This window comes from Palaemon carinicauda, chromosome 1 (genome assembly GCF_036898095.1).
Source record: "Palaemon carinicauda isolate YSFRI2023 chromosome 1, ASM3689809v2, whole genome shotgun sequence".
Lineage (NCBI taxonomy): Eukaryota > Metazoa > Arthropoda > Malacostraca > Decapoda > Palaemonidae > Palaemon > Palaemon carinicauda.
Genome location: NC_090725.1, coordinates 100,739,865 through 100,767,364, shown reverse-complemented (window position 1 = coordinate 100,767,364; position 27,500 = coordinate 100,739,865). Strand labels below are relative to the sequence as shown.

At 34.1% G+C, this 27,500-nt stretch overlaps 1 protein-coding gene across 31 annotated transcripts in view; it reads left to right on the top strand.

Annotated features, from left to right (window-relative positions):
* LOC137650196 (nucleolar protein dao-5-like) overlaps positions 1–27,500 on the top strand; it is a 998,067-nt gene that overhangs the window by 805,568 nt on the left and 164,999 nt on the right. For 6 of the 31 annotated variants that reach the window (XM_068383649.1, XM_068383493.1, XM_068383623.1 and 3 more), the window contains exon 2: positions 1,034–1,514. The exons of the other annotated variants lie outside the window; for them this stretch is intronic. In XM_068383649.1, coding sequence (XP_068239750.1) covers positions 1,454–1,514 — 61 coding nt within the window. In that variant the 5' untranslated portion in view covers positions 1,034–1,453. The remainder of the gene's footprint in view (positions 1–1,033; positions 1,515–27,500) is intronic. 31 annotated transcript variants of the gene reach the window in all.

Sequence of the window (27,500 nt, the reverse complement as noted above, 5' to 3'; positions counted from 1 at the left end):
CTAAGTAAGGGTTTAAAAAGTATCTTAGATTGCCCTTAAATATTCATAAAAGAAAGGACCTTATGAGGTAAATGTATTAGTTCAATTAGATAAAATCGTGGATAGGCCCAACATTGCTAAACAAATGTGTTAACTTACTTACGGTAGAGCAATCCCAAATTTTATGTTTAGATGCGGTTTATTGCTCGAACACACACACACAATATATATATATATATATATATATATATATATATATATATATATATATATATATATATATATATATATATATATATATACAGTATATATATGTATATATACACACACACACATATATATATATATATATGTGTGTGTGTGTGTGTGTGTGTGTGTGTATATAAAGGAATAATGTATTCCTAAAAAGATAAAGGTGCTTTAATAACTTAAAATACATTGCTCTTGATATGGAAGATCATAAAACGGCCGTTTTAGATTCGTGTATCGTTTAGGTATACCTTTATTAAGTTAACGCCTTGAATTAAAATGGAGAATCCTTACAGACTTTAGTTCGTTCCGGAGTGTCAGCCAGTCAGTCAGTCTTGCGAGATAACAGTGAGCATGTAGACGGCGATGGCGTCGGCGTCAGTTACGTGGCAGTGAACTCGAGTTGCGGTTTGTATATCCCACGAACTTCCGTAATATCGCTGCAAGGATCGCTTCTCTTAATGCTATTTTGCCTTTATCTTGAATCGGATTCATTGGTGGGGTTACAGTAGTTTGAGTCTTAGGAACTTAAATTTTGGGAATAGATAGGTGATAGGCCTACTGTACTCCATAAGAATTGTCATAACGCCTCTTAACCAGGCCTTTAAATTCAATAAATATACAGTTAAATATATAAGTGAAGTTGCGTGGAATTTATATATTCATTATCTACATCTGCTACTCAGCTGTACAAAACATACTTAATTTCGTATTTTGCTAACCTTTAGATTGGTGCTAAATTGTATACACAACCGTCTATATTGCATACACAAATTTTTATTCTTAACTCCTATATTATCAACAGAACTAATAGATTTAAGAGAAAAAATAAAAAAAAATCGACATAGACCAAAAGCAATTAATGGAACTGTTTTGAGTAACTTGCTTCTTAAGTGTCTTCGTCCTCCACGACTCACAATGGTCTAGAATCTTGAAGAAAAGCAAAAGACAATAAGACAGACAAACAATGAGCGTTCGTGATCTCTGAAGGAATGTTGCAGTACTCAGGTCACGTGCAAAAGGACCTGCCAATACAAAGTGAATAAGACCTTTTTGATCCTTCCATTGTCGGAAGACGCACATTCCGCGTCATCGAGAACCTTGCTTACTACCATCCTCCGTCGGGAGAGCCCCTCGCCCCTCCTTTTTCTCTGAGGACCTCCTGCGGGGCTTACTGAGGCCTCGTAGGAACCTCTAGGACCTCCTCCTCCCTCCTACGAGCAGGATGTTGTCGTCTTGCTGGTTCACGACCCCCTTCACGGGATGCTTCTCCGCGGCGGTCAAAGGTAAGATTCATCACTTGTCAGGCATAGAATTAAGATGTATGTGGTGGAAGGGGGGGTTAAGATTAAGGTTTATATTTTGGGGGTGAAGGCATGTAATTAAAATGTATTTCAGGGATCATGAAATTAAGATGTATTTTGGGGATCATAAGTTTATGTACTTGGGGATTTGTTGGTTAATCTCGTCGACAAGTCACTGGCATGATTTTATATTCCTTGATACTAGAAATTATTGTTGTATTTTTGATGGAACTCACATTAAGTAATAGTGGCTTGATACTTTAGCATGAATGTTTCTTATATTTGCTTCGTGACTGAACCTTTCCTTAATCCATATATATATATATATATATATATATATATATATATATATATATATATATATATATATATATATATTGACCCTGTTTACCTCTTTACTTCGTCGTAGTCTTATTTATCGACCTAAACAGCTTAAGTCCTTATTGTAAGTTTAAGTGTTGTGCATTCAATTTTTAACGTTACTTTGTTGAACTGGTAAATTAATATGTAGTTTTTCCGGTGTCCTTCTGTACACTTCTATCGTCTGATGCCTGAGGGGGTTTATTCGTTTGTTTTTCTCTCCTCTCTCGGTATATTTATTTACCCATGTTCTTCCCATACTTGCCACCGGAAGTATTTTGTGCCGACGCGGAACGAAAGGATGTTTTTAAAACGTTTTCTTCCTTGCGGGTTATTTGCACAGGCTGCGGATTATGTTTGAAGAAAGACTCTATGGATGTGTTTACTGTCTCCCTCTTTTGTCTGGAAAAATATTGGAAATAAATCATTCTCATTGTTTTCAGTCGCGTCGGGGAAATTGCTTTTGAGGCCTCAAAAACACAGATCAAAGCAGGATGAAAAATGGGGGTTAAATGCTGGATTCGTTTAAGTTGAGAGGAAACTATAATCGGTGATGATGTTAACTTACTGAACCTTGAAATTGATCTGGTTTTTGTTGAGCCCAAATAAATGTGGTTTGATTTTTCCTTTCAGAAAATGATTTATTAGTTGCGCGCACACACGTGTGTGGATTTATATATATATATATATATATATATATATATATATATATATATATATATATATATATATATATATATATATATATATAATATATATGTGTGTGTGTGTGTGTCTGTGTGTCAGTATGTATGTATGTATGTATGTATCTTTATATGTATTCACCAGTTAGCAGTTTTCCCAAACAGAAGTAGCTCCAGAAAAGAGCAAAACATGTCATTGCCACATTCATCTTTTGCCCACTGAATCTTCAATCTACTGTCTTTGGTAAATCATTCACAATATTAGACACTTAAACATTTAAACTTGTCGCCTTTGTATTTTACATGTACTCTCAACGCTTGCTGAATATTTAGGTTTATCCTAATCAATACATCTCTCTTACCATCTATACACCCCTTTCGAGATCTGGCTCTCCTAACTTCAAGACTTGTGAATTATACTTGTTATTACTAACCTAGTGTTACTCATTCTTTCCAAAATCCAACCATTATTTTCTAGTCATCGGTAGAGCTATAGCCTCTTTACCATGGGCTTCCACTGTCTTTGGTTAGAGTTCTCTTGCTTGAGTATACACTTAGGTACACTATTCTATCTGTTTCCTTATTTCCTTTCTATACTGGGATATTTTCCCTGTTGGGGCCTATGGGCTTATAGTATCCTGCTTTTCTGGGTTGTAGCTTTGCAAGTAATAATGATAACTGAGACTTCAAAATACTCTGAAACATTCTTCCTCATAAGTTAACCTTTTTGAATATTCTATATATTTCAAAATTTCACAAACTAACAATTCTTCATACATTAAATGTACTATCCAAACAATTTCAACAGCTTCAATATCTTTATTTTCTAATGCAATCAATATCTGTACTTCACTTTCATCAATTGAGTTAGTTACACAGTCATCTCACGTCACTTACAAATGTTTTGCGTACATCCTACTACCTGTCTTGCCTTTCTGTCCTTGATTATATATACTCAACTACAGTACTTCCATACTAACATTCAATATTCATCCTACTTTTTTTATATTTACTCTCATTACCTAATCTAGCTCACATTTACTCTCAACTTTCACCTCTTGGAAACAAATTTAAAAAACTTTATTACCAGCTTTTGCAATTTCTCTTTAATGTCCCCAGTCAGCACAATATCATCTGAAAACATCAACAGCTATGAAGACATAATACAACCTTGTGTCAGACCCGCTTTCACTTCTAACCAGTCATTCTCTAGCCAGCATGTTCTAATACATGCTTCACCTTTTAACATGTGCCAACCACTTAGCATGTATACTTTATACTTATAGATACACCTACAACAAACAACAACAAATGCAGCTGTTTCTAGTTCACTGGGGTTTGGCCATTTTCATCACCTTTTTCATCATTGTGGATTGTTGATGGTTGAAGAATTTAGTTTGAGCGCTCATAGAAAACCAACCTAGTATGGGTGGCCCTGACAAGAACAACTTTGCTGACCATGACGATACATTAACCCTACATATTCACAATTTTTCTTCACCCAACGGGTTACTGCACTGTAATAGTTCAGTGGCCACTTTCCTCTTGGGTAGGGTGGAAGAGACTCTTTAGCTATGGTAAGCAGCTCTTTAAGGAGAAGGACACTCCAAAATCAAAACATTGGGTAGTGCCATAGCCTCTGTACCATAGTTTTCCCCTGCCTTGGGTTACAGTTCTCTTGCTTGAGGGTACACTCGGGCACACTATTCTATCTTATTTCTCTTCCTCTAGTTTTGCCAAGGCTTTTATAGTTTATATAGGAGATATTTATCTTAAAGTTGTTACTCTTCTTAGAATATTTTATTTTGCCTTATTTCCTTTCCTCACTGGGCTATTTTCCTTGTTGGAGCCACTGGGGTTATAGCATCCTGCTTTTCCAACTAGGGTTGTAGCTTAGCAAGTAATAATAATAATAATAATAATAATAATAATGTGCACACATATATAGTTTTTTCTTGGGAACCAATACCCAGAGGGTAATTTGTAAATGGTAAGTGATTTTACATTGGCCTAAACTCAAATCTATACATTTGAATTGAAATAAAACGAGATGGTACATTTTACGGGATGGGTAAATCTACAGCTTTTTTTTTTTTTTTTTTTTCTCATACGCATAGGTTTCAATCATGGCCTGTGTAAAAGACTTACTAAAGATTTATATTCCCTTAGATATTCATTCTCAGGTCAGTGTAATTTGTGATTTTGGTTTAATATTTTAGGGTATTAGTGTCACATGTGTTAGTATCCTGTATATGTATGTATATTGAGAAAGACTTTTAAGAGTTCTTTCAAATTATATATTTTGAGTGTAGTTCTCCTGCCTGGTCTTCAGCTGCTGACTCTCATCTTTAGTATCCTTGGATCTTTGAAGTTTCTTACCCCTGGTCCGGATATTAATCTCTGGCACCATCGTTCAGTTAGTTCTTTATGCATGATGCGTAAGAATGTTCATAGTTCTGAACATGTTTTGCATTGAGATCTTCCAAGACTGTACCATCCTGTATGTGGTATAGGTATGCAGTTAATTTCAACAGTCTTGCCCTCGCCATCAAAAGGCTCGGTACTACACAGTGTATTATTATTATTATTATTATTATTATTAGGCAAGCTACAACGCCAGTTTAAAAATCAGGATCCTACAAACCCAGGAAAAGCAGGCCAGTGAGGATAGGAAATAAGGAAATATCAAATAAAATATATGTCAAGATTAATTAATGTAAATATAAAATATTCTATGATAAATAAAAACGTTAAAATGTTGTAGATTTTACCTATATTATCAATGAAGGGAGACTAATGTCAGCCCACTTGACAAGAAAAAAAAAAAAAAAAACACGTAACAAGAGCGAAATTTTATTCTAGCATTACCAGATTGTGGAACGATCTTCGTAATCTGGTGGTTGACTCGTGGAACTTAAGAAGTTCAAACTTGTTGCAAATGCTTATCTGTTGAACAGGTTAAAGCAAGTTTCCTCTTATAATTTATATACAACTTATCTATTTCTACATTATGACTGACCTTGATATTTATTTAAAAAGAAATATTCCTTTTCATATATATATATATATATATATATATATATATATATATATATATATATATATATATATACATGTATATATATATGTATATATATATACATGTATATATATGTATATATATATACATTTATATATATATATTGCTTTTTCCATAATCGTAATGGTGTACTGTATATGTTTCATTATGTACTCGTGGTCAGGAAATACGATTGGGGTGGGTCACAACCAAATTGAAAAACTAAATAATGCCTTGTTGATCCTTTCGTTATCAAAACTGTAAAGCTAACACCATTTGATGGAGTAAAACGCACACACACACACACACACACACACACACATATATATATATATATATATATATATATATATATATACATACATACATACATACATACATATAGAGACAGACAGACAGAGGATTTTAGAAATGGTTTTGTAGTGGTTGTTTTTTTGTGAAGGAATGTATTTTAAAAATGGGAAAATTAAAAAAAATAATGCTAAAAAGACAATGGTTGTGATGGAGAATAGAAGATATGATGGTGGAAAAACAAAAGTACTTGATCCAAATAAGTATCTAGAAGATGAATGTAACTGATGGATTACAGAAGGATTGAATCCCAGCTTGGGTAAAGGTGGAAAGGTCGGTAGCTGGATCGCTGCATACAAGTGATGTTTTTAAGAGAAGAGAGGCTCATATTAAAAAAGATTGTTTGGATATGTGAAGGAGTTATTGAGCAAACTCCTTTGTGGAAAGGTCATATTGGCAAATGCAAATGAGAAAAATAATAGAGGAATCTGGGGAAGGGAATTGTATGCTCAGTATATGTTGATTGGGCAAAAATGAAAGATTGGAGACCCTTCGCTGAATGCCAAAGATGTCATTGGAAGGTTAGACTGGGAAGAAATGGAGCTGGTTTAGTCGAGATGAGAAAATGGGTGAAAAGTCTGGATTATCTGTTAGTTTTGAGAGGAAGATTGAGAATGAAGCTGAGGAAATAGGTTGCCTAAAGTTTCTATGTTTTGTTGTTAGTAAATGGTGGCTGGCACACTGTCCATGAACCATCTGTAGGTAGTAGGTTAGCTAGGGCACCAACCGCCCGTTGAGATACTACCGTGAGAGAGTTATTGTGTCATTTGATTGGCCAGACAATACCACATTGGATCCCTACCTCTGGTCACGGCTAATTTTTCCTTTGTCTACACATACACCGAGTAGTCTGGCCTATTCTTTCCACATTCTCCTCTATCAGCATACAGTTCACACCACTGAGAATACCAAACAATTCTTCTTCACTCAAGATGTTAACTACTGTACTGTAATTGTTCAGTGGCTACTTTCCTCTTGGTAAGGGTAGAAGAAACTCTTTGGCTATGGTAAGCAGCTCTTCTAGGATACGGCCACTCCCCCCAAAAAAACATTGTTCTCTAATCTTGGATAGTACCATAGCCTCTTTACCATGGTCTTCCACTGTCTTGGGGTAAAGTTTTCTCGTTAGAGATCGACTCAAACACACAATTCTATCTAATTTCTCTTCCGCTTGGGTTTTTTAAGTTTTTACAGTTTATAGATGAAAGATTTATTTTAATGTTATTACTGTTCTTTAGATAATTTATAATGTTCATTACGTCTCTTGTAGCGTATTCTTTTTCCTTTCTTCGTTGGGCTATTTTCCCTGTTGGAGCCGTTGGGCTTAAAGCATCCTGCTTTTCCAACAAGGGTTTTACCCTAGCAAATAATAATAATAATACAGTAGCGAAGCCTGAAGGGGTTAATCCAGTGGAAGTATTCTCCACACAGGTTTAGGATCCAAAATAGTAAAGATAGGTTTGAGAACATTCCAAGTCATACAGACAACTAACAAGTTTTGTATTTTGAAATTACGTTTGGTGATCTGGCGATGGCATGATGGTTTTCTCGTAAAACTCATGAAGAGCTCTGGTTGTGTTGCAAGTCTCTTTGGATTCTTTTGAGCAATGCAACTTTCAAGGAAATTACTGTACATAAGCTGGTCTGCTATTGCTGGTACATTTGCAATGAGCCTTACAATGTCAACCACAGGACGTGACCGTTGTGTTCACTCTTCGTGTCTCCAGTGGTGTAATAGACAAATTCAAAAGGCTAATTAATCACGTATTCCCCGTTTTTATTTGACAAAAGTTTAAAAAGTCATCCTGTGATGTCAGTTAATTTATTTTTATAATAAATTAATTAAATGTGCGGTCTTAAAGTAATGAAAGTTCAAAAGCCCCCATGGTCCTTTATTTTTTAGAAAATGGAAAATTGTTATTTGACGCATGAAGATAGGTAACATTGCTTATGATTTTACTTATTTTCCTCTGAGTATTTCTGAAGTGATTTTATAACTCTTACTTATTTCACACTAGAAGTGTACCTGTTCAGAAACTTTTGAATGCCTCTAAAGCAGTAACGCTTTGCCTTATGTTGTGCAGGTTTAAATGTACTTGAGATTCATCCAAGACTTATAGAGAAACTTGTGTCTGCAGGTGAATATTGACATTTTTCCTTTAGTATTGTATGATTGTTTTTTTTTTATCTAGCCGGTGTGAAGAAATATAAATTTTGGAATAATTCGTTCGGCTACGTATTTGTTTATCTATCTTTGGCTTATCAGTGCATAGATGGGTCAGAGCGTACGCTGTCAAATTCGTCCCATAATTACATATTGAACAACTGCAGTAGTAGCACCTCTTGGAGTCACCCCTCTGTGGGCGGTAGAGACCGATATATATATATATATATATATATATATATATATATATATATATATATATATATATATATATATATATATATATGCGTGTGTGTGGGGGGGGGGATTATTCTATTTTCATGTTTTCATTCCTTTCCTGGAATTGAAATTTTCTAGTGAAGATCTTTCAAGGCTTGACGTTAGATCGGTGACGACACCGGTTTGGGTGTGGTCGTCGTTTGGATGGGTGACTCCTTGAGCACCAAACGCTGATTATACTTTAAATTATAGAATAACTCTGGATTAGAATAACCTCTTCCTTCAAAAATTCAATGGTAGTTGTCTGAGAGAGAGAGAGAGAGAGAGAGAGAGAGAGAGAGAGAGAGAGAGAGAGAGAGAGAGAGTGTTGCATGGCTTCAAGTGGAGTGGCAGCCGCCCTTTAAAAGTCTGGTCTGCAGCCAACAGAGCAGACGCCTCAAATTTCCCTATACATGTGTTTTGACCTGGGGTACCCCCTACCCCTTCCCCTCCTCTCATCCTCTCCCCTCCCCTGTCCATATTGTTCTTTGTGCAACATGTCCCTTTTGAAAAGACTCATTATTTACCAAGCTCATGCTCATAATAACATTGTTATTTTACTTCTGAGAGTCTCTTAGTCATGGCTTTTAACTCGGTCCTTCCTATAATTCTTTTGCTTAGGGGTTATCCTACTGACGTCGGTGGAATACTGTTTAGTTAACGTGTTATTCCATAGAATATAAGTCTATTCGTTTCCATGCATTACTAATGATTGCTAAATTATGTTAAATACTATTTTGTTAGTTGAGTGTACTCAATATTATATCCCTCTCATACACTTATTCATATATATATATATATATATATATATATATATATATATATATATATATATATGTGTGTGTGTGTGTGTGTGCGTGTATGTATGTATGTGTGTGTTTATGATCGTTTTTATGCTTGGGTGTATGTTGTAGGAGTAGACAGATCTAAGGTGAGACAATAGCTACAGCCGTATTAGAAGCACTCTATGGAAAAGTGCATGAGCTAAGAGGTGTCCGTGAGCTGATTGAGAATAAGAGAAGTGACACCAGCAATAAGGGAACCAGAGGAAGGAAGGATAGGCGGGAAACAGTCAGGGTTGATGACACTGTATTAAAGGTGAGCTGTGAGGGTTGCTAACCAGATGGGTCCTCAACTGATGTCTCTTGTAAAAAGGGAAGGCAATTTGAATCTGTCTGTCTTAATGTCCGTCAAGCCGTCGTTTCGATGTCTGTTTTTTTTTTTCCTTCCACGTGGAGATATTTTAACAATTTATTAATATGCTTATTTCATTACAATTTCTTTTTATACTAATAAACTTATTTTTTTTCTTTTTTTTACTTCTTAGTGCCTTTGTAACTTTGTAACACATGTACCAGGAGTTTTGTGTAACTTAATTCTCTCCATGTCTAAAATCATATGGTTATGTCTCCATGTTCAATAATGGTCATTATTTACATGTGTGCCTGTTGTGGCAATATATTTAGTAGAGAGGAAGAGAGAAGGTAACGTTTTCTTGCGTTTATGTTAAGTTATATGAAGAGATTCATGTAAAGTTAAGGCAAGTATTATATTTTACCAAAATGGGATCATTTTCCTTTTTATTGGAGGCATTAACGTCCTAATGCCACCTTGTGCAATAATTCCCGATCCAGGGAAATAATTTCTTCAAGTTACACAAAGCTTTGACCAAGTGAATTTGAACAATATATCATGGAACGTATCCGCTGCCGTTTGCCATCATGATAAGTTTGTAAAAAAAACCTTTTTAATGGGATAATGTCCTTGATTTTGGCGCCCAAGTCATCTAATCATTAAAGATGGAAAGATTTCAGCTTGGTTCATTTCCATTGGTTATCTTGACGTTATTGCAGGAAATTAATTCCAAAACAGTTATGCTTACTATACACAAGTGTGGACATTTTTATAATTACATAAGTGTGACTGAACAAGCTGGATTTACAGCTGGCTATTCATTAAGGATAACTTAGCTATGCGAATATCTTTAGTTTCTCATGTGACCAGTCTTGGTTATTTTCTTCAGATATTGTTCGTAATTTTTACGGGATTGTTTGAAGCATTCTATATATATATATATATATATATATATATATATATATATATATATATATTTATATATAATATATATATATAATATATATACATATATTTATATATATATATATATGTGTGTGTGTTTTTGTGTGTGTGTGTGTGTGTAAAACTTCAGAATGTTTTAGCCATCAGGTGGGTGCTTCAGGAACTATTAACGGGATGAGAATCTTAGTGCCACGCGTTAACGCGTAATGTTCATGCATCGCCTTTAGCCGGACAGCATAAATCTTTGTAATCCTTGATTTTTTCTTTCATTTTTGCTGCCATTTACTTAGAGTAACATATCGTTTGTATGTGCATATGTACACACACACACACATATATATATATATATATATATATATATATATATATATATATATATATATATGTATGTATGTATGTATGTATGCATATATATATATATTCATATATATATATATATATATATATATATATATATATATATATATATATATATATATATATATATCTATACCATCGGCCGTTACTAGTCCACTGTAAGACAAAGGCATCAGACATGTCTTTCCACACGCGTCTGTTTATGATCTTTCTGTGCCAGTCTATACCCGAATATTTTCTTAGTCAATCCATCGCCTTCTCTTCTTTCCCTGCTTCTTTTTCAATCTCTAGGGACTCATTCTTTTGTTTCTTAATGTCCATATATTATGTGTCATTCTCATTATATGCTCTGCCAGTGTCCATTTCTTTTTGTTACATGTTGTTACAATATTCTGTACTTTAGTATCCTTTCGTATACCTATTGCTATTTATTTTTCTCCTAGTATTATTAGAGTCATTATTCTTTCCATAGCTCTTTTAGTTATAACTAGCCAATGCTCTAATGCTTAAAGTTTCTGATGCATAAGTTAATAATGATTGGACTATTTGATTAAATACTTTTGTTTTTAGAGAATGGGGCACTTTACATTTTCATAATCTCATTTTTTTGCGAAAAGGTCTCCTTCCCATGCTTATTCTTCTTTTATTTTCGGTCTCATGTCTTGGGGAAACACATATTGTCTGTCCTAAGTACGTATATTCATTAACAATGTCTAGAGATTCGTCCATGACCTTTGACCTTTATTTGTAGTCTCTTATTTTCATTGATCTTTATCTTAGTTGTACTCATTCATTTTCACTCCTACATTTCTGCTTTGTCTGTTCAAATCTTCTGTCATCTTTTGCAATTCTTCCCCTGATTTGCTTAACAGAACTATGTCATCAGCAAATCTCAAGGCGTTAATGTTGATTTCTCATCTCAGTATGCTGTGATTAATGCAGCCGTTCTTAGTCCACTGCAAGACAGGGGCCTCAGACAAGTCAATTCATGTCTGGGATTTGGCCAGATTTCATCACCAGGCTGGCCAATGTGCATTAGTGATGGTGGGAGTTTTTCGTCTGAACGCTCACAATAAACCAATCTAGTATGGGTGGGATTGACTATTACACCTTTGCTGATTATGGCGATACGCAAATCTCTTTCACTTCGTTAAAGTATTCCCACTCAGAAAGGGTATATATATATATATATATATATATATATATATATATATATATATATATATATATATACACCATATATATATATATATATATATATATATATATATATATATCGTTTTTTATTTCTGTATTTCCTTTCCTCACAGGGCTATATTTCCTTGTTGGATCCCTTGTGCTTAAAGCATCCTACGTTTCCAACTTGGGTTGTACCTTTGCTAGTAAAAATAATAATAATAATATCTACTTAGTCAATAATGAATCGATCATTAATCATTGTCAATCATCTACCTGTTTTTTATTTGCCTTTTGGCAGCTGCAACCAATTAAGCGAGTCCTATTCATTCATCACTTCCTGAGCTTTTATTCCACACCTTGTTGCCAGGAGTAAAAATTCCTCTCTTGGGTAGCTGGCTCGAGGTGAAAAATCTGTCGCCTTTAAAAACCACCACACACGCACACTCACACAGACACATACACACAGCAACACCGCCGGCAGCCCCACCTTTACCAACCAACTACTGGTTCTTGCCCCCTCCTGGCCCTCTGGCATTGTCCTTTCATCATCCCCTTCCCCTTCATAGCTGCATCTAAAGCAACACCACCTCCAAACCTCCTCTAACTTTATTAGTGAACTTGTATTATCCTCTCTTCTGCCCTTCTGTCTACATTACCCCTTCACTTTCACATACCCGTCCCTTCCCATTTATCCACCTACTACCGCCTACATTTCCCCTTATATCATCCCCTTTCCTTGCCTTTCTGTTATACCCCCTTTAAACCAACCCCCCTTACTTCACAATTACTCCTTTATCTCTGTGGTGCGTCCCCTAGCGCTGCCAGCCTGTCGTGCGCCTCTGGCCTCCTGAGGGGCGCGCCCCAAACCCTTTCCCCTCACCCCTCCTTCCCCTCCACAGCCCTACAACTATACTACGATTCCACAACTCCGTCTTCACAGTGTAAGAAAGGAGAGGAGGAACGGTAAGCAGTCTGGATAAAGAAAAGGACAAGGGAAGGTAGGCTAAGGGAAGGTCAGGGTCACGTTCTCCTCTGATGAAAAGCATCACAAGAGTAGAGTGCGAGTAGGAGGAGAATATCGTTGTCTTGTTATAAACCCGTCTTGAATGTAAAGTGAAGTCAGAACATTTTCAAGTTTGTAAAATGGAAGCATCGTAAATGAGAAATAGAACAATTTCAGTTAGGCTTAGAAAAGAATATAAATCTCTCTCTCTCTCTCTCTCTCTCTCTCTCTCTCTCTCTCTCTCTCTCTCTCTCATGGTACTGAATTAGGAATCTAATGCCTACATTTTGTTTAGCTTTATCTGGAGTAAGGCCTAGAAATTTATCATGTTCACTTACTCAAAATGTAGATTTAATTTTGTATTCCATGTGAATTCTTTTTGTATTAACCTAATTACTAAATAGATGTAAACAATATTATTTTTTTTTTTCTCTCTCTCTCTCTCTCTCTCTCTCTCTCTCTCTCTCTCTCTCTCTCTCTCTCTCTCTCTCCAAGCACGCGCTCATTTTTGTAAGAAATGTGGAAGTTTTACATTTGTAAAGAAATTTCCCTCCGTAAGGTTCAGAGCAATTTCTCGCAACTATGGACATTTCGTGAAAGTTAAATGGGAAAGTTTTAATGCAAGGATTTGGCTCGCCCGTAAACTTTGGAAAGATACAATTTTGCCTTAAACAGGTATTATTCTGGCCATTTGGAAAGTTATGAAAGCACATACCCAGCTAGTAAACCTGCTGATTGATTTGCCATTTTGCCATACACACTCTTTGTTAGTTAGACATTACAAGTGTACCGGAGATGTAAGAAATGACGTCTAAATATTTAGTTACAAACACACACACACACACACACAGATTCAACCCGTTTCATCCCCGCCCCCTTTCCTAACTACAACTTGCTAGTTCGGTAATTTGTGGGAGAGTAGGGTTTCCGATTGTAACTCTTGGGACCAGGGTACAACTATCGGCTCTCCCCTGAGTGTGATATATATATATATATATATATATATATATATATATATATATATATATATATATATATATATATATATATATATATATAATCAGGCACTTGCTCTTCATCATATAAGGGAGATTCTCAGAATACTGCTCTGAGATGATATTGGTAGGCATTAAAAGGTGTTTTAGGCTCATTAGACAGAGAGATACTGTGAAATTTTACTTTTTACATTGTTGGAGAAAATTTTACAGATTATTATTTATTTCAATTTTTAGATCTAATTATAATGCGTTGATTTTATGCAAATTTGACATCTGTCGCATCTTAATCCCCAGTCTCTCTCTCTCTCTCTCTCTCTCTCTCTCTCTCTCTCTCTCTCTCTCTCTCTCGTTACTTCTACTTTAGTTTTCTCTTGCACTACCCGAGACCTTTTACTCCTCCGTACGCCTCCAGAAGTGCATTGACGCACAAAGCACCGGTAATATGATGACTGCCTCCAGGCATATTGAGGGGAAAGGTAGAGAGAGAGAGAGAGAGAGAGAGAGAGAGAGAGAGAGAGAGAGAGAGAGAGAGATCTGAATAAGTATGCAGTGTAAAGGACAAATACCGGATCCTTGAAGATAATTTGTTTTTGCATTAGGCAATGAGAGTCAGTTTGTTTAGACATGAATGAAACCTGAATCTATGAATCCATAATATCATGACGTGAAAAATTTTTATATTTACAAGGCCCACCCCCACACACATACCGTGAAGGTATATACAAGATCAGAGTTTCCGTGATACTAAAGAATATTCCTTAAGGTAATTTTGCTTCGAAAGGAACCTATGTTCAGAATCTGTCAGACGTCAATCATACCGTAAACGAGTTTATAGCTATTGTGAGGATAATCCCAGCCAATGTAAAAGTGGAGATCCGAATCAGTATGAATTATAGATTATTTCATGATGTTCTCTCCACTTTACTCTGCAATTGTTCCATGCTACGACTGATACTGTTATTGATCTTCCTCATCACCGAAGAACCTTTTGTGTTACCCAACGCATCATCTAACTGTGGTAACAAGAAACTCTATTCCTTTAAACCGCCATTCCTTCTCCCCTTCCTATAACCCCTTTTTAATCTTCTTTAAACCCCACATTAATCCTTTACACCATTATCTTTGTTGTTCTTTTGTTTTAACTCTTTCCGCTTCGCAAGTTCCTCTTTCGTCCATTTAATCTTATGCTTCCGTTTCTCTTCCTCCCACCTTTTCGTTCCCTTCGATGTCCTCAGCCACATCCGATCCCCTGCAAGATATCAAGTAACCAGCCCACTAAAATAGCCCTTCGCAGAGTAAATGGCAAATTGTGTTTGCTTTCTTCCTTTTGCTCTTCTTTGCTGCCTTTTCCCAGATGCTATTATTTCTCAGTTTGCGAGTGCCCCATGTACACATATTTCAATCAAATATAGTGAACAATACTAGAATTTGCTCGATATTGCAGCCATAGTAGAAAGACTTAGAAAAAGTCAGCGGGATTATTAAGTACAATTTGATCGTTTTTACTATTGTTCATACTTGAGAAACTTAAGCTCTGTTATTTTGAAAATTATGAGAATCAAAACGCATTTTTTCATGATATTATTGGAAGTATTTTACCACAAGATTGTAAGTTCATGTTTGAAATGTAAAGTTGTATACTGAAATTCTTAGGATTAAATGTTACCCTTGATCTGAATATGTTATTATGACACCAAATATACTCATACTATGTATATGTAAGTATACGTATTGTTATAGTGCATTATAAAACTTTGGTCTCCGTAAAAGAATTTTGACAAGTGTTTATTGTAAGCCCCAAGAACGTTACATATATGGAATAATAAGTTTGGCTTTAATCTTTTTTATGTAATCTACACACACTGATATGATATTCAGTAAGTCGTGCCACTATTAAGGCCTAACCAATTCCTGTGTTTACCTACCCTAAGCCCTTACACGGTTATGTTAGCAACTTTTAAGAGTTGAATGAGTTTGATTTAGGAAACTTTGTTTCTATCCCCCCCCCTCTCTCTCTCTCTCTCTCTCTCTCTCTCTCTCTCTCTCTGAATGTAAAGTCATGCACATAGGCTATAGTACCCACAGTCAGATTACTAACCATTGGGTAATGACATAGAAAGTGTGGACAAGGAGGAAGATCTCGGTATTATTATCAGCAAGGATTTGAAGTTCACCAAACAGAGCATTTCAGCTGAAAAGAAAGCACAGAAACATAGGCTACATAAAAAGCCAATTCAGATACAGAAACAGACACTGTACTACAGCTGTACACATCACTATCAAGACATCCATCTAGAATACGGAGTCCAATTCTGGGCTCCAAGTATTCAGAAGGATATAGATAGACGGGAAGCAGTACAAGCTAGGGCCACCAAACTGGTTCCAACACTAAGGCAATTCGGATATAGAGGGAGGATGGAACGTTTGAACTTATTTGATCTACAAACTCGACGACTAAGGAGACAGTTAATAGAGGCATTCAAAATTCTTAAAGGAATAACAAATGTAGATTACAACAATCTATTCACGCTTAGCAAACATCAGTCCAGAGGTAACAGATACAAACTGGAATTGAAAAGGTACAACACCACTCAATGTGGCATTTTCCTTACATACAAAATAGCAAATACTTGGAATAAACTTCCAGCGGATGCAGTAAACATTTACACGGTAAACGAGTTCAAGAATAAGTTGAACAATATCATAATAACTCTCTAAATGCTTAAACTAAATCGCTCTACCACAGAGCAAATGGAGTCTCCGCGAATGGACTAAAAAATCTTTGAGACATCCAAAAGCTTAGTAACGCTCTCTCTCTCTCTCTCTCTCTCTCTCTCTCTCTCTCTCTCACTCTCTCTCTCTCTCCTAAGTGTTTGTGCATGGTATTTCTAATGAGCTTGAAGCGTTAGTATCGTTAATCATTTATTCAAAGACGTTTTCCTCCCTTTTTGTGTAAATGAATAATATGTATGTGTACGCTACTATCGACAGCCGATTTCAAGAAGTTTCAGGGAAAGGTGAGCCCGGAAATTTTTTCTTGAGAATTTGATACCTTTTCACCAGCTATCCGAATTTCCGAAAAACCCTTTTCATATGTATTAGCATAACATCTTTTCATCAAATATCTTATGTTCTAAAGTAAGGATAATTAGGTTGTCTTCGGTGGCAAACAAAATTACAATCGTTATCAACATTAGAATCTTCCTACCAACATACTTTGTACTCTAATATCATATTTATTCAAATTATCCTTATCGATCAACTACGTCCACACATCATCCAGGAAAAAAAAAAGGAAGCCCCACATGTGGGATCTTCATTTCAGTACATGTCTTCTCGAAGAGTATTAAGACAGTACACTCATGTCTTGCACCACTTTTGTAAGCACACACACAAACATATATATATATATATATATATATATACACTCGTGTACGTGATCCGTCACCAGTGTATGACTACTTCTTCTCCACTCTCCCCGAGGGACGGGCAGAGCTAAGCGTGACTGGAAAGAAATATTACATACTATATACTGTATGTATATTATATATATATATATATATATATATATTATATATATGTATATATATATATATATATATATATATATATATATATACTTACCTAGACACTTGCTCGTTATTATTGAGGGGAGATATGTACATGCACACACACCTTATGAGACACTTCTTTGTGATGTAATATTCATTAAAGATAATTGCCAGGGCGGTGTCAAGGTATATCCTGCAGGAATCCCTGTATTTGCGTAGTTTCTTCAGATTATCCGGTGTGGGGGTTTAGCTAAAGAAACGGTGATTATTCACTTTCATTTATTTTTTCACTACATCACTGTTTCGGCAATACTATGTATAGATCGCTCATTTACGTTAGTTATACAATCCACTCTATATGTGTGGGTTTTGCTAAAATTACGATTAATCATTTTAACAATATTTTAAAGATCACAAGGAACACACCTTTGGGGACGTCCAACGGCCCTGGAAGAAAAAAAAATTATAAGAAATTATTTAAACATTTCAGAGATTCTTTGAACAATTTAAAGAGGAGATGACTGAATTATATATATATATATATATATATATATATACTTAAGACAGAGACGACTGGCGAAATCTAACCGAGGCCCCTTGCGTCAATAGGCGTAAGAGGAGATGATGATGACATATATATATACATATGATGTATATATATATATATATATATATATATATTTGTATATGTGTGTGTATATATATGTGTGTGTGTTACCGTGTTTACGTCCATGTGTATGTCTGTTTCTGTGTATGTGTGTAAAGGACTATATTTGGAAGGGCGTTATGTTCCCTTCTTAAATAACTGCGTCGAAGAAAAAAGAGGTAATCGATTCTTGAGGTACAAAAAAGTGTTAAAAATCCCCTGCCATTTTTATCATCTTACTTCTCGCTAGTTCTTCGATGCTGTTTTACATGATTTTGGTGAAGAGAAATTAAAAACTTTACTGACTTTTATTAACGAAAACCTTCAGCTTCCTTTTCTCTATTAAACTTCTTGCGATAACTTGGAAGCCAGCCGATCGAGAGGAGTGACAACGAGTCTGCAAGAGCATCCAAGCATGGTGCAATTCAATTATGCACGTGGGAAATTGCATGAGCCACCAATGCTTTTATGCCTTCCCTCTGTCTTTCTCTTGTCTCATATATCACGTCTCTTCTCTGACTTCTCGCTGCATAATTCAACTGCACAGAAAGAGCACCATCCTATCATCAACACTCTCTCTCTCTCTCTCTCTCTCTCTCTCTCTCTCTCTCTCTCTTCTCGAAAATGTAACGGTTTTGTTTTATTGGCGATTGTATATCTCAAATTTTATATAAGAATGCGTCACTACTAAGGAGTAGTGTGGCAAACAGCAGAATTTTGTTTTCCGACAGACGTCGTCCATATCTTTTGGAACTTTTATTTCTTTCATGCCGTGTATTATTCTTTTTATTGAGTCTCGGTCATAAAGCCTTAAGCCATGTTGCAGAAGCGCGAGCTCGTTTTAATCTCATATAGTGTATCCAGAGATGCAAGAAAAGGCTGAAAACGTTGTAAACGCAGGATATATATTTTTTTTTCTTTTTTTTTTTATTGGAGTTTAGTGTTGGCAGCAAACATTCAGCCATAAATTGAGATGAGGTTTAAGATTCTTTTACTTACGGGTTTCATGAGAAAGCCTACATGCATTCCCAATATGGTTCAGGGTCATCTCATTCAGAGCGGAAGGATTTTTTTTCCCTCGAGATTTTTCCTGTGATTCTAATTTTAATTTTATGTGATTTATTCTTATGTGGGAGACCGTATCTCAGCGAGAGATATCGGTATTTTTCTCTTCAATCTTAAGAAATCAGAGATGACAGAATTGATTGTGATATGTTCTGTTCACGGCTCATCAAACAGGTTCGGCTCATTTAACTTGATACTTTTATACGTCTTCACATGAACTTAACCTTCAAGCACACTCTTGTTAGAACCATTGCGGAGCTAATACTCGTTAGAAAAAAAAAATTATATAGATTCTTTAGTTCCATCGCTTAGTGTTTGGAAAACTAACAGTTGAAAACATACTCCTAGGTAATAAGTAGTCTTTATTCAGGAAAAACTGACCATGGTTTCATTTCACATAACGATGATAATTCATACTTTGAAGAGGAGAAAGAAAGGCGATGTTGATGAATGTTAAGAGAGAGCAAGATATTAAACTGCCAGAGAGAGAGAGAGAGAGAGAGAGAGAGAGAGAGAGAGAGAGAGAGAGATGACTCAGAAAAGAAGAGCCAAAAAGAAAGTCAGGGGGAACAGTTCATGTGTTTTCCCGAGCATCTAAACTGATGAATACTGTATGAGCAGCCAACTAGAGGGTTGAGCAGTTTCTGCAAATCTCACCCTACTGATTATCTCAGGCGAGACTTGACACAGTTCAAAACTGATTTAGAAGGCAGTGCCTTTAAATCTACCTACGAAAGTTTTACATGTTTCTATAACGGGACACCGTGAATTTCGATTGCTTTCCGTGGCAGCATGAATATGTGTATCAGGTGTTTCTTTGGAAATATAGCTGAGAAAGGTAGTTCATATTTCTTCCTTTGCTAATGGGAAGCTTTGCTTTTTGTAAGCCAAATTCTGTCATAAAAATCTCTCTTGAGTTAGTGAAGCACTTTCTTCCTCTTTAGGGAAACAGAGGGTCGGTAGGTTAGGGAGGTATTTGCCTGTTACACATAAATATGCTCAGTAGATTACGGGCTGCAATGTTGCAAGAGCCTGAGTCTAGCAGGAAAAACCAGGTAATCTAAAAAAATAAATGCTCAGTAGCTCCACAGTAAGTCTGCAAAAATTAATTAGTTAATTTTGCTTAGCTGAGAGGCCTTTTACCTACTAATCTCTAAAGCTTTTCCATTTATGGAGCAGGATGTTAAATTTTGTAAGTGCCTCATAAAGTCTGGAGCCGAGTAGAATCCCAGGATTATTTGATCCAGTTCTTTACTATCTTTTTTATATATCTAGGTAGAGATCAACGTAATACATTATCTTATGAAAGATTTATTTTAGTGTTGTTACTCTTCTTAAAATGTTTTATTTTATTTGTTAATTATTTCTCTTGTAGTTTATATATTTCCTGTTTTCCTTTCCTAACAGGGCTATTTTTCCCGTTGGAGCCCTTGGGCTTACAACATCCTGCTTTTCCAACCAGGGTTAGCTTAGCTTGTAATGATATATTTTAATTGTTCATCACTTCTCATGTTTAGTTTATTTCCTTTTTTTTTTTCTTTTCTTCACTGGGCTATTTATCCATCTTGGAGCCCTCGGGTATATACCATCATGCTTTTCCAAATAGTTCTATCTTAGCTAGTATTAATCAGACGGACATCTAGTTTGTATTCCCTCGAACAAAGTTATCTTCTAAACCTGGATATTCACGCACGACTCTTTTCTTGCGACCGCCTTGATGTCATGACAGCGTGTGCAAGGGCGTCGTAACTTGCGGGGAAAGTGACATAATGACAGCCGTTACCATTACCACCGGAACGCGTCCCTGTCAGGTATTGCATCTCGTACGAGCCGGCTTTCTGGCTGCCGGTCTTTTGTCGCTCGGAGGAGCATCCGTCACGGAGGAATCTTTCCTGAACAAATCACGACGTTCAGCAGGATAAATAAATTGGAAGGCTGTATGGTGTGACATGTCGGGGTTATGAGTTCTCAGGTCTTTGTCATGTGTGAGTGGGTTGTAATATTGTCATCTGTCTGTCGATTTTTCTCATGTTTTTTTTTTTAAACTTATCACCTAACGGAAAGTAGATCCAGATATATATATATATATATATATATGTGTGTATATATATGTATATATATATATATATATATATATATATATATATATATATATATATATATATATATATATATATATATATATATATATATATATATATATATATATATATGTATGTATATCATCATCAGTCGTTACTTGTCTTCTGCAGAACAAAGTCCTCGGACATATATATATATATATATATATATACATATATAAATTTATATATATATACATATATATATATATATATTTATATAAATTTATATATATATACATATATATGATATATATACACACATATATATATATATATATATATATCTTCGCTAATATAAGTCTGAATGCTGATCATATTCGCGATTCGAATATGTTTTGGGGAAAAAATCCCTTAAAGCAAGATTTCTATTCTGATATTTAGACAGTGAAATATGAAAACGAGATGTAAATTGATATAATTTCCTTTCCTGTGTCCCTATTTGATGACTAGACATTGAGGCTGAGTTTTGCATATTCCAAGCGAGGGAATGGATGAGTATATAATAAGCTGTTCCTGCCGCAGCGTAGCGTGTAAAGCAGACATTGTCTGCATTGGCCCCTAATAAGCGGGATTCCTTGTTATCTTTTTTATTTTTTTTATTATTTCATTCAAGATATACAATTTGGAATGCATTCTTCACTTTCCTCATTTCCCTGTTTTTCGTCGCATTCTACATTTTGATAATTATTGTGCTTATGTTTATCTTTTTGTAATGAGATCATTTTCAGCTTCTTAAAGGGATGGTTATCCATAAAAGAAAATTATATTTCATATAGTATTATTCAACTTGTCTTCATTCTTGCCTATTTTGATGTCAGCGAGTCGCTTTTCCTTGAAATATGTTTTAGATATAAGATTGAGATTGAAGAATATCTTAAGTTTAAACATTAAATATAGAAGAATGTCCTGACTTTGAAAATTAAATATGGAAGAGTGGAGTTTAAAAACTGAATATAAAAAAAATTTTATGTTTAAAAATTAAATATGAAAGAATGAAGTTTAAAAATTAAATATAGAAGATTGTCTTGATATTAGAAAAGTAATTATAGAAGAATGATGTTTAAACATTGAATATAGAAGATTGTCTAATGTTTATAAAATAAATAAAGAAGAATGAAGTTGGATAATTAAATATAGAAGGTTGTCGTATGCTTTAGAAATTAAATATAGAAGAATGAAATTTAAAGATTAAATGTAGAAGAATGAAGTTTAGAAATTAAATATAGAAGAATGAAGTATGAAAATTAAATATAGAAGAATGGAGTTTGAAAATTGAATATAGGAGAATGAAGTTTAAAAATTAAATGTAGAAGAATTAAGTTTGAAAATAAATATAGAAGAATGAAGTTTAAAAATTTAACATAGAAGTATGAAGTTTAAAAATTGAATATAGAAGAATGAGGATTGAGAATTAAATATAAGAGAATGAAGTTTGAAAATTAATTATAGAAGAATGAAGTTTGAAAATTAAACATAAAAGAATGACGAGGAGAAAGGAGCAATGCCTCATCAAGCCCCTGGTTAGGATTCAACTAATTAAACGGGTTTTATTTACATGGCGTAGCTGGAATGGTTCACGGGTTTAAAAAAAGACACATTTAATTACTTTGAGTGTTTACCATGTAAACATAGGTTAAAAAGGAATTGAAAAAGGGATTTGGGTTTCACTGGAACATTCAGATGTGTTTAGATGTCACATAATAGAGGTCACATGGTATTAGTCAATTATTCAACCTATTCTCTATTTGGTGGGGCTGATTACATATTAAGTGTACTGTACAAATATACACGTACATCATATATATGTATATACTATATATATATATATATATATATATAATTGCTTGTGTATAGTTATCTATCTATCTATCTATATATATGTATATATATATATATATATATATTAGTGTATGCATGTATGTGTATGCATTTTTTAAACATGACTTGTAATTGCTTAACAAGGTTACAAATAACACATTGATGTTTCATTAATTTTACTTTGGGAATATCTTGCACTCAAATGTGAAGGGAACTTAATATCTATTATTTGAGGTTCAAGATTGAAGGCATGGAAATGTATTGTATAAAATTAGTGATAAAATGTCATACATACCATCATTATCATCATCATCATCATTATTATTATTATTATCATCATCCTTATTATTATTATTATTATTATTATTATTATTATTATTATTATTATTATAAAAGCAGGATGATACAAGTCCAAGGGCTCCAACGGGGAAAGCAACCCATTGCGAAAACAAAATAAAAATGACGAAAAAACTGTATATGAGAAATAATGAAATATTTTAGAAATATATTAGGAACCATAACAACGTTAGATTAGATCAGTCATATTTAAACTATGAAACGAGATCTATGTTAATCAGTTCAACAGAAAAGAATTTTTTTTAAATTTTTGAACCGCCAAATTATAAAGGCATTCCACAGTCCAATTACATCACAAATAAAACTTTAAAAAAAAAACACTGCTTTGTAAAGAGGCTCATGTTGAAGGCAAAGCTGTTAGAATTAACTGAAGAACCAGTACTAAATACGGAAGTTTTCTGTTTGAGAAGATCTAAATGCAAATATATATATATATATATATATATATATATATATATATTTATATATATATATACATATATATATATATATATATATATATATATATATATGCAACACGCTCAAAGACGTAGCTAATCGACATTGCTAAAGATTTATATCCCAATCAGAAATAAGAAATTTGATAGCCTTAATATTTACAGCAGAGGAATGAATCAACCTTTACCTCTAAATTGCTGAGTAGAGAAATCGCTTTCACCAATATATAGAATCAAAACAAGCATAGTGTAAAAGCACTTATCATCATATAATTTTCCTTGGTAAGAAGTTGTTATATAGATTGAATTCGACATTTCCGTATTTTTTGTGGCGTACAATCTTTTCTTAGAATATAAAGACAGAAAATTTGTTTCATTCATCAAAAATATTGACAGCTATAAACAAGGTTCAAGTTAATTGAAAATAAGTGTAGCCATCAAAACCTTAATTACCTGATCAATCACAAGAAAATTTAGTTCATTCGGTTAAGGAAACTCTACCATTTGCAGTCTTTTCCTGATCCCCAACGCAATACAATACTATAGGTACTGATATTTACTTCCTAAAGAGATAGAGTAGATATCGAGTAGATATCACGATGTATGCGTCATATTCGCTGTCGAACTTCAAAGAAGTAAAAACCTTTCATTGAAAAACTTACAACTTCAAAGTAGGAAGAAAAAATTTCTATGAAAAACTACCAATGCTAAAATTATTCCAAAGTACTTGCAAAGGAAATTGAATAGCTGTTTTTTTTTTTTTTTTTTTCAATCCCTTCTCTTAGCATTATCATTGCAATCAATCGTTATTTCTTAGGACTAAGACATTAAGAGGCATTGCCACGTGTGTTGTCGATCACCTGTTGAAGCACAACTGTATACCTCAGATCTGTACTTTTACATGACATTTTATTTATTGACCGTTGAGAATTAATGAAAGTTATGATCTACTCAAATCAAATACTATGATAATGAACAAATATATATTCTTATCTCCTTTGGGTGTTTAGTTTAAGTCGAAGTAATTAAGCCTCTTTTGGAGAGAGAGAGAGAGAGAGAGAGAGAGAGAGAGAGAGAGAGAGAAGCTTTTAGATTGAAAGTTTTATTGTTAGAATCGTGTAATTTTTATTGTGAGTATAATGTGAATATGAATAGAGTGTCTGTTGGATTCCAGAATATGTAAAAATAAAATGTAGAATGCCAAGTAAAAGACACAATACTTTTTACTTAAGCAATCAAAACCAGTATATTGATTTCTTCATTGCCATTTCTAACGAAAATATCGCTTAAAGTGTGTTGGAGTGAAAGTAAAGGACACCATAAGGAAGACAAGTTTTTTTTTTCTCTCTCTCTCTCTTTGTCCGGTCACTGATCTCATCCTTCGACTGTGCTGCTGATGCAGAAAGAGGAAGTGAAGGTGGAGGGGCTCAAAAACGGGGAGGAATGAAGTGTAAGCATAAGGCACAGACCAAGGGAGGAGCTATTAGGACCCACTTCATAATTATTATTAGAGTTGGAAATGTCAATGATCAACATGATCATTGAAGAGGTGGGGTTATTTATTACAGTACATAGCGATGATAGAAGATTTTGCTGAAAGTTGGTGAAGTGGATAATGTTAGGAATACACGCGCGAATATATATATATATATATATATATGAGTGTGAGTGTGTGTGTTTTGTGCATGTATGTGTGTGCTTGAGGGTATACTGAGGCACATTATTCTGACTGTTTCTTTTTTTCCTTTCGTCACTGGGCTACTTTTCCCTGTAGGGGCCACTCGGTTTATAGCATCCTGCTTTTCCAACTAGGGTTGTACCTTAGCTAGTGAATATTACATATGTGTGTGTCTATGTAGCTGCATTCAAGAAACATTTCATTAATAGATCTCTAATTAGCTGTTTTCATTCAGTTATTAGTTAATGAATATTTGGAATTTCAGTTTAAATACTCTAATCGGATTTTAACGTGAAGCTAGTTCTGTAAAGTCTCGATGCCCGATATTTAAATGTTAATGAGCATTACGTATTTGGCGCAACATTAGAAAAGGGAAAAAAAATAAAAAGATTAGTTCTTTTTTTTATGATGTTTTTCCGTCTGTTAAAGAAAAAAAAATATTTAAATCCAGATTAGTAGAATGATGTTTCATATCTTTCAAAAAGTGTTGATTGGATACGTTTTTTTTTTCCTTATTATTCTTGAGTATTAGAATGAATTTGATAAAATAGATTAATGAATTATATAAGGTATTTAGTACTTTTTGGCTACTTGCCCTTTGCGATAGTTTTTTTCTATCCCCAAAAAGTAATGTTAATATGATATTTTTAAAAAGATATGGCCCAGAGTTAGTCAGTCGTTTTGTTATCATCAGCAAACATGTATTTAATGTATTCTTAACCAAGGCGTTTGCTCTCCTCTCCTAATCTCTACACCACTGTTTTTGGTGTCACGACACCATGACTCATTGTCTTTAAGTGAATTGAATTAAATGGGATTTATTTGTAGTTCAATTTTATGGTTTCTTTTGAAGGGGTTAAATGTTTCTACATAGATATTAAACTTTTGTTTTCTGTATATTTTCTTAAATAAATGTAATTATATATACATGCAATGTACACGGGATGGTATCATGCACATATACACACGACCAAGGATTTTTGCCCTTATTGCACTGTAACCCATGTTGGGCGAAAGCTTGCTTGAGCAGAGGCGAGAGGTCACTTTTCCAGGAAAGACCTGAGGTCCTTCACCCTAGGAAACAGCTGTCGACTCAACTATTTACATGTGTGCGTGTAAATATGTATGTATGTGATTGTATATATATATATGTATATATATATATATATATATATACATATATATGCATATATATATATACATATATATATATATATATATATATACATATATATATATATGGTGTGTCTATAAAATATAACACTTTTCAACTGAAAAATATATAAGAATTAAACTTCAACAATTGTCAGGATTTGATCTAATGTATGACCTGGTGGGGTCGATAGAGTCACGAGCTAATATTTCGTAAATTTCACGAGTTTAAATTCTGCTTAAAGCTGAAATTTAACTATATATATATATATATATATATGTATATGTATATATATATATATATATATCTGTTTAAGGTTTATATATATCAGATGAATTTTGAATTTAAAATTCTCTCTCTCTCTCTCTCTCTCTCTCTCTCTCTATATATATATATATATATGTATATATATATATATATATGTATATATATATATATATATATATATGTATATATATATATGTGTGTGTGTGTGAGTGTGTGTATGTCGGCACTGCAGATAACTGCTTGTTGCTGGAACTTTTCATCTCAACACAGAACGACCTCTTGGTTAGATAGGATGCCGGTCATATAATACACCTTTATTTACACAACCAGCAGATCGGTGTTAATATTCCTATTAATAACTTAGTTGTTTAGATCATAATGAT